The 15,285-nt window shown below is 41.8% G+C and overlaps 4 protein-coding genes across 4 annotated transcripts; 2 read left to right on the top strand and 2 right to left on the bottom strand.

The window, feature by feature from the left end:
- Positions 1 to 837: 837 nt before the first annotated feature.
- Positions 838 to 1,530, top strand: EAF01_003407 (uncharacterized protein; the record flags this gene model as incomplete). The annotated part of the gene is made up of 3 exons (XM_038911661.1): positions 838 to 862; positions 991 to 1,279; positions 1,389 to 1,530. 3 exons carry the CDS (start codon positions 838 to 840, stop codon positions 1,528 to 1,530), a joined length of 456 nt encoding a protein of 151 aa, XP_038772896.1.
- Positions 1,531 to 3,954: 2,424 nt separating this feature from the next.
- On the bottom strand, positions 3,955 to 4,800 carry EAF01_003406 (uncharacterized protein; the record flags this gene model as incomplete). The annotated part of the gene is made up of 4 exons (XM_038911660.1): positions 3,955 to 4,221; positions 4,304 to 4,519; positions 4,584 to 4,661; positions 4,765 to 4,800. The coding sequence occupies 4 exons, from the start codon at positions 4,798 to 4,800 to the stop codon at positions 3,955 to 3,957; spliced, it is 597 nt and encodes a 198-aa protein (XP_038772895.1).
- A 354-nt stretch (positions 4,801 to 5,154) lies between these two features.
- Positions 5,155 to 5,776, top strand: EAF01_003405 (uncharacterized protein; the record flags this gene model as incomplete). The annotated part of the gene is made up of 2 exons (XM_038911659.1): positions 5,155 to 5,305; positions 5,382 to 5,776. The coding sequence occupies 2 exons, from the start codon at positions 5,155 to 5,157 to the stop codon at positions 5,774 to 5,776; spliced, it is 546 nt and encodes a 181-aa protein (XP_038772894.1).
- A 1,213-nt stretch (positions 5,777 to 6,989) lies between these two features.
- On the bottom strand, positions 6,990 to 9,743 carry EAF01_003404 (uncharacterized protein; the record flags this gene model as incomplete). The annotated part of the gene is made up of 2 exons (XM_038911658.1): positions 6,990 to 8,514; positions 8,566 to 9,743. 2 exons carry the CDS (start codon positions 9,741 to 9,743, stop codon positions 6,990 to 6,992), a joined length of 2,703 nt encoding a protein of 900 aa, XP_038772893.1.
- Positions 9,744 to 15,285: the final 5,542 nt, after the last annotated feature.

Below are 15,285 nucleotides of genomic sequence, written 5' to 3'. Positions count from 1 at the left end.
GTTTATTGTATTATACACTTATTTAAGGAATGTTCAATATACAACATCATAAGATTTCCCTGCTGGCGCAATGGTAGCGCGCAAGACTTCTATCAAGAAGATACTTCGGTATCTTAAAGATTCAATCTTGAGGCTACAGGTTCGAGCCCTGTGTAGGGAGTTACGATGAGTATCATCGGTTTGAACCCGTTGGCTGAAATCTACCTTTTTGCCAATTTTTACCATTCTTGTGGTGGTTTGGTTGTTGACTGATGGGGACGTGAGTGAAGCGCTAAAGGGCAGTAATTTGTCGATCTGTATAAAAATAAATGTCAGAATACAAATAGAGCTTCAGTTCCCAATTTACAATTTTAGAGCCAAAAGATTAGTCAAATCGTTTTTGTTATCATTTTTGGTTGTAGGTCAAAAAATAGAATTACCCCGCGCTAGGCGAAAAACCCTTCTCCTTCCAACCAAAAAAGTGCAAAAACATAATTTGATGAGAGTGGGATTCGAACCCACGCCTATTACTAGACCAGGAGATTGCAAGCAATCATATGTTAAGAATTAATCACCTTAACCTGGCGCCTTAGACCAACTCGGCCATCTCACCGTATTTGATAAAGGTGAGAAAGGTTGCTGGATATATATAGAGACTGTTTACTGTTAGTGGAGAAGAGAGGGACTGCCCCACTTGTTCGTTTGATGTTGATCCATTTCTTCGCTACCCAACCGTCCTGAAAAGATTGGAGCTTTATTGATTGTTTGGTGTCGAATGATTGTATATGGTCTCGTGTCTTAGGGTTGTAAATAGAGTGGTATATTTCTTGTATTTGACGTTATTCAGTTGAAAGGTCTATGGCGGGAGGTTATATGGAGTTAAGTTAGCATCATCATTATTCACTAATCATCTAACATCTAATCATCTAATCACAAGCAATGTGGACTCTGAACAATTATCTGGTCGAAATCAAAGCTGATATAATTTCATTAAAGCCTATAACATAGTAGACGGATTCACAATCCAAGTCCATTACGCGATTCATTGGTCATACGCTATGAGGAAACCTCCCCTTCTCATCTCGGCTCTCTCTATTATATTCAGGCCTGCGGTTGTTTATATGTCAGTAGCATCCGGCGAATTTTCCAAATTCTTGGATCTTGGCATTCATTCCATGCCATGTGTTTCTGTTGTGAATAACTTGTGGTCAAGACTTACTGTGTTTCACTGTGGTGAAATTACAACATTTAGATTGTCTGTGAAGAACCAAAGATTAGCTGATAATACTCGTTCGACTTTGTAAGAGGGGAGGAATAAAAGCTGGAGTCTGAACAGGTATGCTGGGTGTTTTTCATCCCAGACATATGTCCTAACAGCAGTGTCTATATCACTCATCAACTATATCCAGTGAGTTTCTCAGTCTTGATATAGACGAACCAAGGGACAAAGAATCGCCTTCTGACGCAAGTTATCAGCACAATGATCTATCATACCGAATAGCACATAAACTTGGACTAAACAACCATGTCCGAGATTCACCAAGACTGTAGCCCAAGATCTATGGACTATATATCCCAGGCTCCGGTTCGTCTCTCTAATAATCCTCATAATAAGCACGTCGTAACATATCCAGGCAATGTACTTGAATCTACAAGATAAGATATTCGCAATGCACAATTTTGATGGCGAATCATGTATTACGATTGAAGGGGCGCAAATTCTGTTCATACATGACATATTCAATAGTCCCTGGAACTGATACCTCTTTCCCGATTCGTCTGGTTTTGTGACTCCCACTAGCGAGAATAGCTACATCGTACCTAGCATCAAAATTGAAACGATGAGTTGTTGACTCGCTGAGAAGTCTAGGTGATCAAGTGCACTATATAGTGAAAGCTCACATTTTTAACTAGGGTCAGTGTATTTTGTCCAAGTACCCAAGGCACAGTCGAACCGATTATTACCAAAGCTAGCCAAGTCGTCAACACCAACTTTTCCAAGTATGGAAGCTCACGAGATAAGCGCGAGGTTAGCACAGACGGTGCTGCTGTCGATACCGGTTCCTTCATGTGCGGAGATCATCATGAGAAGCGTGAAGCGAGCAAAGTCGTCAACACCAGTCCCTCCAAGTGTGGAGACAAAGCTACACAGGTGGCAGGAAATTAAAATCAATGCAGGCACTCCCTACTGCTGGTTCTGAGCACGATGTTTAGACATCGCAAATCAGACAGATGTGCAACATAATTGGTCAGCTGATATAGACCTCCATTTCAAACATGACAGAGCTGCTTCCGTAGTTTTGTAAACCGAGATTGAGTTCCCATCATAAGGATCGATGTCTAGAATCCTACGTGCTATGTGAAAACCACCTCAGTAAATACCTCCACATTTTCTTCGCTTCCTGTTCCTGGAGACCTGGTGCATCACATCAATTTATACCTCGATCTACTTGATCCCGGATCTGTATGAATGGAAGTATTTTCCCATGTTGACATGTAGTCATGCAATTGCGGAACAATACCAATATCAAAATCTGGTCTGTATGTAGATCTACGGTATCAGAAACTAATAACCATCTGGTGAATTCCACCAACCGTAGTACGCATGTAGTAATAAGATCTAACATTCACCTGATTATAGTATCTTTTCAACTATTCAAAACGTCAGAAGTGGCAGATCACATACCAGAAATAGTTTTATACCATCTCACACGGAGAGAAATATGAAATAGAGTTCGCTTCATCATAGAATTTGTCGAATGGTTATCTATGTATGTGTGCTGATAACTGTGATCTGAGCGTTGTATTCAATGTATATTCCGGAACTTGATAAGTTGTCAGGCGTAGATTGGATGCTGCAAGTAGGTAGGTATTCTTTGCACTATATTTCATGCATAGCTGAAGTGCGAACTGTTAAATATGAGTATTGAAATCCGCATAGATTGCAAGGTGGCTTACCAGCAAATGTGAACATTCACTTTCTGGATCTTGGTCATTGCTCATAATGTTTGCATAGCATACATCGCGCGGTTCATTCGGGATATTATGCGTTATATTAGATATATGAAAGCAAGAAGATAAGTAAAGACAAGAGAAATGGAACGATTGGTACTGAAGCCGCTGGAAGGAGTTTTACACTAAGCTTCATTGTCAAGATCCGAAACTTACGCGGGAAAGTTCTGTAAGTAATAAGCCGATAATAGTTCACAAGACCAAAGTATGGGCAGCTAACAGCCCAATAGCATGCTCAAAGTCAAAATTTCCACAAATTACCTGTAATCTGATCCTTTATCAAGAGTTCTGAACATGCTTACTTCGGCTCTATGCCGGAAACATCTCCATACAGTCTCTAAGAAAACCTGGATATTCACTACCATTCTATGACGAGATGTTCCTATTTTTGTGACCTTTCCAGGGATAAGGAATTCCAAATTTACGAGAACCGGGAAAGACACGCTTAAAATTCATGATAGGAACCAAGAAGTAAAATCCTCAAATACATGAAATTAACATACCAATCTGTCCCGAATGTTAAAATATTCGAAGATATGATAAAAGTAATTATGAAATGGACAAAAGGTTTAAGGGAAAGAAGCGAGTAGATAAAAATGACATATAAATGACATCTAACAGAATAATGAAAAGAAAAGCGTAGAGGAGCTTCGCTTGAAGCTTTTAGTAGATTTGAAATCGCCGAACATCTTTCTTCCCCAAATCGTTTGTAATTTGATAACCTTAATATAAGTGCACCGCTTGGATTATTGAGTAGGAGATATACATCGCTGAAGGTTTCCTACCAAAGTCAGGCACCGATCCACATCCTCAAGTTCCTTGTAAGCATTCTAATGTGAATACGCTCAAAAAATCCACAGATAAATACAACCCGAGTAATAACAGGACACCCTATTCGCCGTTCTTTATTCTGTTCTTATCCACAACGCCTATACCCAAATATCTTTCCCCCTTTATAAGCCTCTACGATCTCAAGGCCCTCAATCTTTCGCCCAATCCATCCTCTTCTACTTCAGTTGGATTCGATTTGACTGGGGTAGCCGCTTCCGGACTCTTCATCTCTTGATTCAACTCAATTCCAGCCTCATCCGCAACTTGGTTCATCAATCTATCAACATCTTCTTGGGGAGTTGCTACTGCAGTTGCCGATGTAGTTGCATTCTCGTAATAACCGGTTGCTACATCTAAATCTTCGAATTGTGTCTCGAATCGATCCATTACTGCTGAGATCTATAGAGTTTATATTTTATCAGTTAAAGTTAAAAGTGGGGTTAAGTACAGAGATCTGATAGTCAATAGAAGTGAGACTGACCTTTTCCAAATCCATAGCTTTCATAGCTTGATCCATCCCTCTTACTACATTCGTCATACTGCCGGTGACTTGTCTCATGGTAACAGCCGTCTGTACTCTACTGGCCACGGCATCAATTCTACTGGCTAACCTTAGTAGATTCAATTTCTCATTTTGTTTGCGGATAGCATTTTCGGCATTGATTTTTGCGATATCGGGATGGCCTTGTTGGATTGCCTGTAGAGTGATGTTAACGAGTTGTATTTTCTGGAGATGTGTGAAATGGAAAGGCGGAATATACCTTCTTAAGTTTATCTTTCTCAGCCTTTTCCGCCTGTCCAGCTTTGTTGGCTTGTCGGTTGATTTGTTTTGCGGTGAACTGAAAATTGAGTTAGTTTGAGGCTACATGTATGCGCAGAACAGTTGACGTTGAAGTGCGATCGATGTGCGATATAGAGTGAAAGATAAGCAGAATGACGTACCTTCAAATTGAAGAGGGCTTTCTCGAGTCCTGACATGATGATGATATTGAGTGGTAGATATGATCTTGAAAAGTCGCAGAATGTGTTTGTATTGGTATGGCGACGACAATAGACAGAATTTGAATGGATATTTATTAGTAGATGGATGGAATTCTACCTAGCCTTGCGAACTTGGGATCTTGCACTTGTGTGACGATTGCGGGGGCGCTAGGCTTATTAGCCTTAGATTGCTTAGTCATCCTTTACGATGTAGATACTAGTACCAGGTAGGTATGCATAAACCTAAACCCCTCCATTGTTGATATCTTATATCTTTCTAGAATAATAAGTTATCATATAGTTCAATTGTATTGATCGATATATTGATTCACCAAAGCATTTACTATCAATATGCTTCCAAAACCAAGGCTTAACGTTCAAAACTTTCCACGTCCACCTCTCCTTGAGAAAACATCTCGCCATCTCATTGTAAAATATCGAGGTCAAACTATTGCTGAAACAAGTGATGCATATTGGGTTTTGGAAACATATCATTCACCCAGTGAATACCCCTTTTCCATTCATGATGGCTCTAGCCTCGGTCTTCTCTCTCGATCCATACCCTAACATTCGAACAGCATACTACCTCCCCGCCACATCCCTATCTCCAAACTTCCCTCTAACCGCCACCAACAAATCCACTTTTTGTGAATACAAAGGCTGGGCCACATACTACTCGATCTCATTACCTACACCTTTCTCTCCTTCTCCTGCCTCTTCTTGTCCTTTTGAAAAGCAGCTACAATCATCCGAGCCCCGAAAGCATGAAATAACCAACAGAATATGGTCATACGAAGCTCCCACACCTCAGTATGCTGAATTGAAAGGTTATTTGAGTTTCTATGCTGGACCATGGGATTGTTGTGTGGATGGAGAGAAAGTTATACCACAACCTGGAGATTTTTATGGTGGTTGGACTACGAGTGAGCTCGATGGCCTTATTAAAGGGAGTGCGGAGACAAGATGGATGTGAAGTTTGGCTGTTAGAAAAGCTCAGATAGGATGTATATTTCAGGCGTTCTGGTGGCAAACAGTGAGATTTACGAATAATCATGATATAATGCGCCTCAGCATGGATATTTGTTAAAGTGAGGCGGAACACAAGATTACATCCATACCATAAATGTTTGTCTAGCTAGTAAATCTAATTTGACAAATGAATGACCCCTTATTAGGTCGGTACTATCCGAGGCGAAGGTCCCTTGATTTTCATGAAATTTAGCATCTATGAATAATAGTCTACTATCCGATCTGTCAAATTTATATGGAATACTGTTGACAAGCTCTTGGTGAGCTACTTCAAGGCAGTATGATGGCTTAAGATAGCTTTACTTTGCCAACAATCATTTGATACAATGGCTACATAATCTACAAAACACAAATTTATGGTGAGCTAGATGTCATTTACAGGAAATCATACCCTCAAATACCTAACTGATAGGTCAAGTGTTGGAGCACGAGTGAAGACCTATCATCCTATAGTAAGAGTTAACTTCATCAAGTCGAACGATTTTCACATGGAGTCACATCACATACAGAGAGGTATTTCAATCCTAACTTACATATTTTAAAATATCATATATAACTGGAAGATGAATTATTCAGAAAGTACCTATATGAGGTTTATACAGGAAAAATAGAGAGTTGAATTGAAATGGGATTTAATCGATGTTTTAGGAGTAGAGAATCATTAGATTCGTTCAAGTCATTGAAATGTTAATATCCTCATTTTCTTTCTATTTATCAGCACCCTATACATAATTTATACGGAACAGTTCATATACAACAAATCACATCACACATAGACAAGCATTTTCATCACACAAAACACACAAACAATCAAGAGGGTAATCCTTTATATATTCTCTCCGAGGAAAAATCTATAATTACAGTGTTAACAAACACTTTTCTTTTCAATTCCCCAACCATTACTCATGATCATATGACGATCCAGCATACCCTCCCAACCCTCGTGTGTACCGTGTACCATGCCAGACTGGCGTAACGTCCATAAAGATGGAACAAAGCTGATTATGTTTTTCCTCCAAACAGAAAATCAGGTGTGAGTGAACTAATGAAATTGGTATCGAATTGAACGCCTCCCGGACTTGATGCTATCTATGCATGATTTTGATGATCGTGCTTAAACAAAAAATGAAATATGTGAATGAGATTGAATCATTTGCTTACAAAGCAAAGATTGCGACGAGAGCAGCGGCGAGGAGTCCTCCAAAGCTGCTAGTGCTCTTGATGGCGCTGCCGGTGAATGGAACGGAAGCGGAAGTGGTAGCGGCAGGTGGAACGTTGGTAGCTCCTGCGACACCGGATACAACCTTGGTGGTGCTTGATGGAGCAGAGGTGGTGTATCCAGCGGCTTGGGAAGCAGCAACGGTACCTGGGATGAGAGCAACGCTAGCAGTTGCTGACCCGACTGCTGGGGCAGTGGAGAAAGCGACTTGTGGGACGGTGATAGCGGTGGAAATAGTGGTTGTGGTGGATGAAGATGGGATGACTGATCCGGAGAGGGAACCAGTAGATTCAGTGCATGGAACAACCAAAGTGGTGCTAAGAGTAACAGTGGTAACTGGGGTAGAAGCGACACCTCGAACAGATGAAGTGGCAACGCCAGTGGAAGCAGCTGGAACATAGACGGTAGAAGCGGCAGTGACGATAGCTGGGTTGGTAGAGACGTGAGCAGCACAGATACCTTGGAGGTACTTTTGAGCAGCATCAATGTCAGATGAGGAAATACCATATGCAGAAACACATCCAAAGACGCTGTTGATGAATGCAGTATCTGGGCAGTAACAGTCTGAATCAGTGTTGGACTCACAACCGACCAAGTACATCCAGGTGTTCAAGCATTGAGGCAAGACATCTGGGCATGCAGCGGTTTCAGTTGGAGTAGTGGCAGAAGCGGTAGTAGTAACACCTTCAACCGAGCTGGCTGGGGCAGTAACAGTAATGACACTGGAAGTGACAACAGTAGAAGAAGCTCGGACAGTCGAGGTAGTCGAAGTGGTCTCGAAGCTGGTAACTCCTCCGGTGGTGTGGGTCAAAGTTACTGGGCAGATGGTGGTAGATTCTTGAACAATGACAGTGGTGTAAGCGGTTGTAGCAAGGCTAGTAGCACTTGGAGCTGGTACAGATGTGACACCTTGAACAGTTGAAGAAGCGGCACTGGCTGGGGCAGTGACAGTGATGACACTAGAAGTAACGACTGTGGATGAAGAGCGAACAGTAGAGGTGGTCGAGGTAGTCTCAAAGCTGGTCACTCCTCCAGTGGTGTGAGTTAATGTTACTGGACAAATAGTGGTAGATTCTTGAACAATAACGGTGGTGTAAGCAGTTGTAGCAAGGCTGGTCGCGCTAGTGGCTGCGTGGGATGAAACTGGGGCAGTTCCAACAGATGTACCGATAATGGAAGAAACCTTGGAGGAAGATGGAGCGGACCCGGAAGAAACTGGGCAAGCAGTTTGACCAGAGAGAAGGGCACTGGAAGAGACACATGGGGCAGTGGAGGCAGCTGGGGAAGAAGCAGCTGGGGAAGAAATAACGGATGTGCCGATGATGGAAGAAGCACCAGATGAAGCTGGGGAAGAGGCACCTGGGGAGGAAACAACGGATGTACCGATGATTGAAGAAGCAGCAGCGGATGAACCTGGAACCTCAGTGGCGGTAACTGGGCAGATGGTAGTAGAAACAGCAATACTATATAATTTATTAGATAAAACTAGAATATGACGGATATTTTGAACTTACACAACAGTGGTCAAAGCAGTTGATCTAGCTGGGCAGTCGGTGACAGTTTCGGCGCAAGAAATGATAGTAGAAACAGAGGTAGCGTAGATGGTAGACGTGGTCAATTGAACAACAGATGAAGATCCAGATCCAGTGACTGCTGTACCAATAATAGAAGAGGCAGAGGCTCCTGGAGCGGTACCGGCTGGGTAAGTGTAAACAGAGCTTCCTGGAGCGGTACCGGCTGGGTAGGTGTGAACAGAAGAGCTTGGCTTTTCTGAAGTCTTGATACTAGTCTCAACACTAGTCTCGGCACTTGAACTTGGCTTAACTGAAGTCCCAATGATCGAAGACTTGGTAGAACCAGTTCCTACAAGGGTGTATGAAGTACCGGTGGCGGAGGGAGTGCTCTTAACTGAGGTAACCTTGTTGGAGGAAGCCAAAGTAGTCTCGGAGGATTCAACGGAAGTGGGCTTGGAAGATTCGCTGGAGGTTGTCATGACAGAAGTAGTCTTGACAGAGGTCTTAGCACTAGCAGTGGTGGATGGGTGTTGAGTGGTAGATGCCGAGCTGCAGTCGAATCCAACAGAGCTAATACCAACACTACAAGAAGCCTTACCAGTAGCGGCAGTATGTGTTTGACTTGCGGAAGAGTAAACAACGGTGACGTTCTTGGCACCACCACATTGAGAGTTGGAGATGATGGAACCTCCACTTGAGCAACGAGAGGTTTGCTTGCAAGTAGATCCATCACCCATACCATAATGAAATTCTAAATCACAATCGAACTCGGTAGTAACGTGAACGGTGGAGATGGAGAAAGCGGAGATATCGCCTGAAGATCCAGATTTAGAAGAGCCAGATTTGGATGAGCTACCGCAGGAGAACTGAGGGCATGAGCCATGGTCTGACGAAGCTGTACCAGAGATACATTTTCCGGAAGTTCTCTTTGGGAACTTTGGGTTATCACGCTTGCCGAAAGAATTTGAGCATGTGAATCCAGAGAAGGCGAAAGCGTCATAGTTGCTGAAAGATCCAGATGTGAGGTCGCTGAAATCCCATCCGCTCTTTTGAGTTGAAGAGCACTCATTGTTGGTGTTTGAAGGACAAGAAAAGCTAGACTTGTCTGCCCATCCGGTGGCAGCAGCAAGCTGGAAGCCGGTAGCCAAAGCCGCAAGGGCGAGGGTTTGAGTCTTCATTATTATATAAGTTGATCAACGAGTGTTGGTATGTAACGAAAGAATAAATAAACAAAAATAACGAATGATTTTTTGATGCCGAAGAAAAGAGATAGAGAGTAAAGAAGTGAATGACTTTAACTCTCAAAGGGCGATATAATTATAAGAGAATGGATAAATGAATAATCGTAATGAATGGAGTAAGAATCTAACATGAGGATTCTCAGGATCTGTTATATCTTGAGAAACGGTTGGGCCATGACCTTTTCCACATAGCCTCGATCCCTTTCTTAGGGTCTTCCGTGTTGAATCACTCAGAAAGCTAGATGAGAACCTTGTCCCACAATCATCAAGGATTCTTTAGACGAGGAGAATCTTTGAAGAAGCTAACACTAGACAAGGCCATATCCTTTCAGACCCATGCATGCGCGCGCCATTTCGTCCTTTACTTTTGATGTGGAGTCTGAACTTCCCTAGCTTAAACAAATGTAGTTGGTTAAGATGGCCAAGATGGTCTCTGTAAAAAGGCCATGCTTGCTTAATCGAGGGGTGCAGATGCGGAAAAAGAACAGGTGAAACTTGACCATGCGAACTACTGCAGGTACACTGTCCTAGTCAGGGGGCAACTTTTCAAGACGGGATTATTTTTCCTCGTATTTAGTCGTGCATCGTGATGATGCCCAGAATTCGCAAGGTCAATGCTTATTGCTTACATTCAATCAGATGTAAAGTTCGGACAAAAGAAATACATGTTCTTATAGTATACATCCATAGATTATCCCGCCTTACTTACTTTTGGGTCGATTTGGAGGTTAGATAGTTCGATTTTCTTTGAAATTGTCAATATTGTATGCCTGAAGCTTGAGCGCATATATTCCATAGTCATGGTGTCCTACAGCAACACATACATTCAGGGTGTTGCAGAATTGTAACGCTCAGGAAATGCGCCTGAATACATGCTAACACACAGCCGAGCGGCAAAGGAACGATTGGATGGTGAACATTGAAGAAGTTATGCAACGTATCTTCAGCACCCGATTCGGAACTTTACGTTTATGCAGGGTATCTGGAAGCAGCTGTCCATTTATTAATTTGGTTGGAGATGCAGCCATGAGGTAGTATTCGATTTGGCTTAGAACAATCAGATTAGGCCCACAAATAGATGCTTACAGCGGTTCCTGATCTCAGATGACATGATCATTGGATAAATCACAATCATGATCCGATCAAATTAGGGTTGAGAGCGCCATTTAGAACATTTTAGGGGTCGATAAACTTTTAGTCTTTTGGAAAAGGGAAAGTCATTAAAACGGGGTTCGTGGAGTCAATTAGTTGTGATCAGTGTTTCATCAGTTTTTGCACAGCCCCCTCTGATGGAGCCATGGAGATCATTTAGACATCTCGACCAATCCAATGACTTCAAAAGCTCGAGACACAAACATTAGATAAACATCTTGAAACGATCTAAATCCAAATTTCCGTTTCATTGATATGAGATGAGGTAATCGATCAGGATCCGAGAAAGGATTCCCATCATTTCGTTCAGATGCCATTACAACCCATTAAGATTTGCTTATACTATGCAAAGCGGCTCAAGTTGTACTGAATGACATAACTATTCGTAACATTCTCACGATTTGTATCTGTTCTTGGATATCTACTGAGACAATGCAACATTAATCTTATCCTTCCCATCCATCAATTAACTTGAAAGCTATTAATATAATGGATGTATTTTGAGGTTACAATACAGAACAGGGGACGAGATCACACAACACAACTTCGTAGACTCAGTCTGAGATCAGTCAAGATTATTTCATTCTCAAAGAAAGAAAGTCTTAGCCATTAGACCATATGTGATATCACAGACAGACATTGAAAGAGAATGTAGTAAGTGGGCTTGGTGGGTTCTAAAGGTCGGATGTTTTTCATGACCGACCCTGTATTTACCGCTTACGAAGTAGTACTCCGTACAGGGCACATTGACTTTATTGGCTACTGGAAACCACTAGGATCACTGGGATCACTGGGATCACAACTATCTTTTTGAGCTTGTTCTTAAAAACTGGTCCTTCAAATCTAGTTATAACTCCAAATGAATATCTCCCGAAAAGAGAAAATACAAATTACAAAGCTCATACATATCGAAACTTTGTTGTTTCGCGGCAGATCATTGACGGCTCTCGTTACTGAATGAGAAATCGCTTTTCTGGCAGCGATGAGAAGTCTGGGATTATTTCAGAGTCGGGCAGAAAAAGGAAAATGCAATTCCGGTAAAGTAAACCAAGCTACCCTATAGTGCAGGAACGATTCGGGAGCATATACCCGGATCTTTCGATATCTGCGGAGTAACATTCTTTTCCATCGAGTGTAAGATTCTCGACAGGGAAACTTTTAGAAACTCCTGGCGAGACTCCCACTCTTATTCATCACAAACACCGAAAGGGTATACATCCCCTACAATTTAACATCACATGTATCCATATCTAGACAGAAAGATTCGAATCTAGGGTTTTTTTCGCAACAAGACCACGTCAATTCGTGACATCCAACCCCCTTTGACAACCTCTTCACGAGTTCAGTACCTCCTGGCAGGCTGGTACATAAGTACCACCACATGAAACGATGATGGCTTGGCTATAAAAAAAAAATACCGATAGGTTGTGGGGAACACTTTCACATGAAACAAGCTTAGAGCGCCGTCAGAACAGAAAATTGTTTAGTACAAGTTATTCTATGCATCATCTTCGGTAGAATCGTGTCACCAGTATATAATATGGAATAAATGGCTGTTTGTGGGAGACGCCATATCAATTTCTTTCCGATCAGATGTGTCCCGAGAGCAATCGTATGGAGGTCTGAGCAACACATTTTCTGACTTTCTACCCCTTCATTGGTTCATTTCTCTTACCGAGATATGAAGAACAGTAAGTGCTCTCCACGTTTTGTTTGTAGACCTACATATTCCACTCGATATACTGTAGGTGCTCCCGGAAGAGTCTTCGGATCTCTATAAGAATCAAGGTAAATAGTAGCGGGTCTCAATACCCCCGGAAAATCAACGCAAATAAGGTTTAGGTGCCCAGAGTTACCAGATATTTGCTTGTTGTCCCCATCCGAAGTGGTATCGGACGACATCAAAGACACAAAAAACATGGACAGTGGAGATGTACAGTGGAGATGGGCAGTGGAGACAACTCTATCCAATACAAGACCGTGCGCCGAGGATAGCGGAAATTTGGATGGGCTATTTTTGACTATTCTTTTTTCAAAACGGGATGGTCTTTGCCGTGAACTTGAGATACAGCAAAATCTCTCTATAAGGACACCGGTTTTTGTAGTCTTTTTTAAGAACACATGGAGATATCCTTATAGAGAGCTATCCAACTAACCGATCAAAAAATGTTAAGGATAATAGAGGTTATCCTTATAGAGGGGACCCTTATAGAGAGGTTTTGCTATACCAGATACCATAGGGAACCATAGATTGCCTCGACGACAAGGTATCTTTCGGGCCTCAAGTTATTAATTTCACGTTCGTCCAAATTTTATACTCAAAAGTTATGTTAATGATAAGTCACTGTATGCATAATTTAGAAAGGCTGTGCAACTTGAAACCGTAACGAACACGAAGTAGTGACGGAAAAGTTCCTCTTGATTGGAGGATTGCATTGAAGTAATGTGGCCAAAAAATTCATGCTATAGCAAACGACGGGATGATAAAGCCCAATCCATGCTGACTCAATATCCACAGTCCCGCTCGAGACCAGATCTACGAACTACTCGCTTCGAGTAATGTAAATGTTTGGACGTTTTGGGATCGGACATTGAATCCAACGATAGTGCGAACGAACGTACGCGATCAAACCGGCTTCGAGACTTTGAGTTCAGATACAACGGCTTTCAACTTTCAAAAAGCTTCTTTAAAATGCTCCGATGCCAAAGGTGTGTCTACCAATTACAGTGAATGTCAGATGAACTCAACGTTTCGGATGACATTCAAATGCCAGAAGGACTCTCTTCCAAACTTTATTTCAAGCACTGCTAACCGACCTCATCTTAGGCATTGGTCGGACTGGGGTGATGAGGATGTCAAACAATGAAAGTTGGTAGATGCCCAAGAGTGAAACCCATTGCATCAATACATACCATGAGCTGAAAAATAGGCATGAGTTTCATAGAGATCTTCGAAAGTCAGTGCTGATACTGAAATGTATACATATCCAACGCCTACTTAGGTACGATACATTGGACATAAGACTAGTTTGGGATAACTTCATGACACTAAAGTATTCATTCAAGATCACTCACAGCCTACAGAGTTTTCAATTTCTCCTCTCGTTGATATGTTGTGCTCCTCACTTTAAAGTATTCTTCCTTCTCATCCCATTAAAGTCTCGGTTCACTTTGGTCTTTCCATACCCTCTTATTCTATTCGTTCCTCCCTATGAAGACTACTTTATTTCATGGAACTACAAAAGGAGTTTGTCTCAAGAAAGGACTTCACATTCCAAGATAGATGAGATGACGTCGAACAATTGCGATACAGATACAGTAACCATGGCCAAATCTTTTGAGTTCCGTGAACCCCCATAGACGAAAGCGATGCGTAAAATTCAGTTCATCTTCAACGTTCTCCGTTAGTAACTTTTCTCATCACCGTCGAATTTTGTCAAATTCTGCCCAAACAAATTCATGATAGTAGGGGGGGATTTAAATGAAAGTCAAGTTTCTAATTAGGGGCTTCTTCGCTTGCATTGTGCTTAAATTTGATCTCATCTTCTTGGTCTATAGATTAGAATACTGAATGCTAGAACATAAATATTGCTAAAAACCGAGTCTAGATTTAGATTTAGATTTAGATCACAATGCTCAACTTGTAGCACAATTGTCAAGTCATTGACATCTAATTACGTAGTCAATCATTGCATAGTATCAAAGAAGCTCACATTTTTTATCAGATAAGAGTAGTCTCAAAATTCATAGATCTAGCTACTAAGCTAGCTAATAAGATTGTTCTAAGAAAGTCAATTCGCTGGTTTGGTCGACAGAAATTTCTACGCCCAACATCCAAGCCCTCAAAATGAACTTTCAAGCCTCGGAATCTATTCGCTCATAGATGACTCTAGTATTCGTCCAAAACACAAAATGAAGAAATTGTAGTTCGGACCGTGGAAGTCTTTTTGGCGCTCAACCTGAGAGCTTTCGGGGGATGCTTCCCCGAGACTATTTATCCATTCCTTGGTACAAGACAAGTAGTTTTGGTATGCCAAGAAATTCTTCCAAAGATAGCCCCGTCTCTTACCATCTATCTCGAGCAGATGACCTCGTTTTCTTTAAGAGCCCACAAGAGGAGCAAGGCCGAGCTAAACATGAAGCTGTGACTGAGCCCCTTTCTTGCACACACTATCGCTACGTGCATCTGTAGCAACCTCCTCAATTTATCTAATCGCCTAACTCATACGCTAATCATGAGCTCTCATTTGATGCTGTTTTTGATATCAACAAGATAAAATCACACCCTCACATTTTTGCCTCTACTTGAGAAGTTCCCTGATCTTCA

This window comes from Botrytis porri (genome assembly GCF_014898465.1).
Source record: "Botrytis porri strain MUCL 3234 chromosome Unknown BPOR_004, whole genome shotgun sequence".
NCBI lineage: Eukaryota > Fungi > Ascomycota > Leotiomycetes > Helotiales > Sclerotiniaceae > Botrytis > Botrytis porri.
Note: the sequence above shows the minus strand (reverse complement) of the source record. Positions and strands in the feature narration are given on the sequence as shown.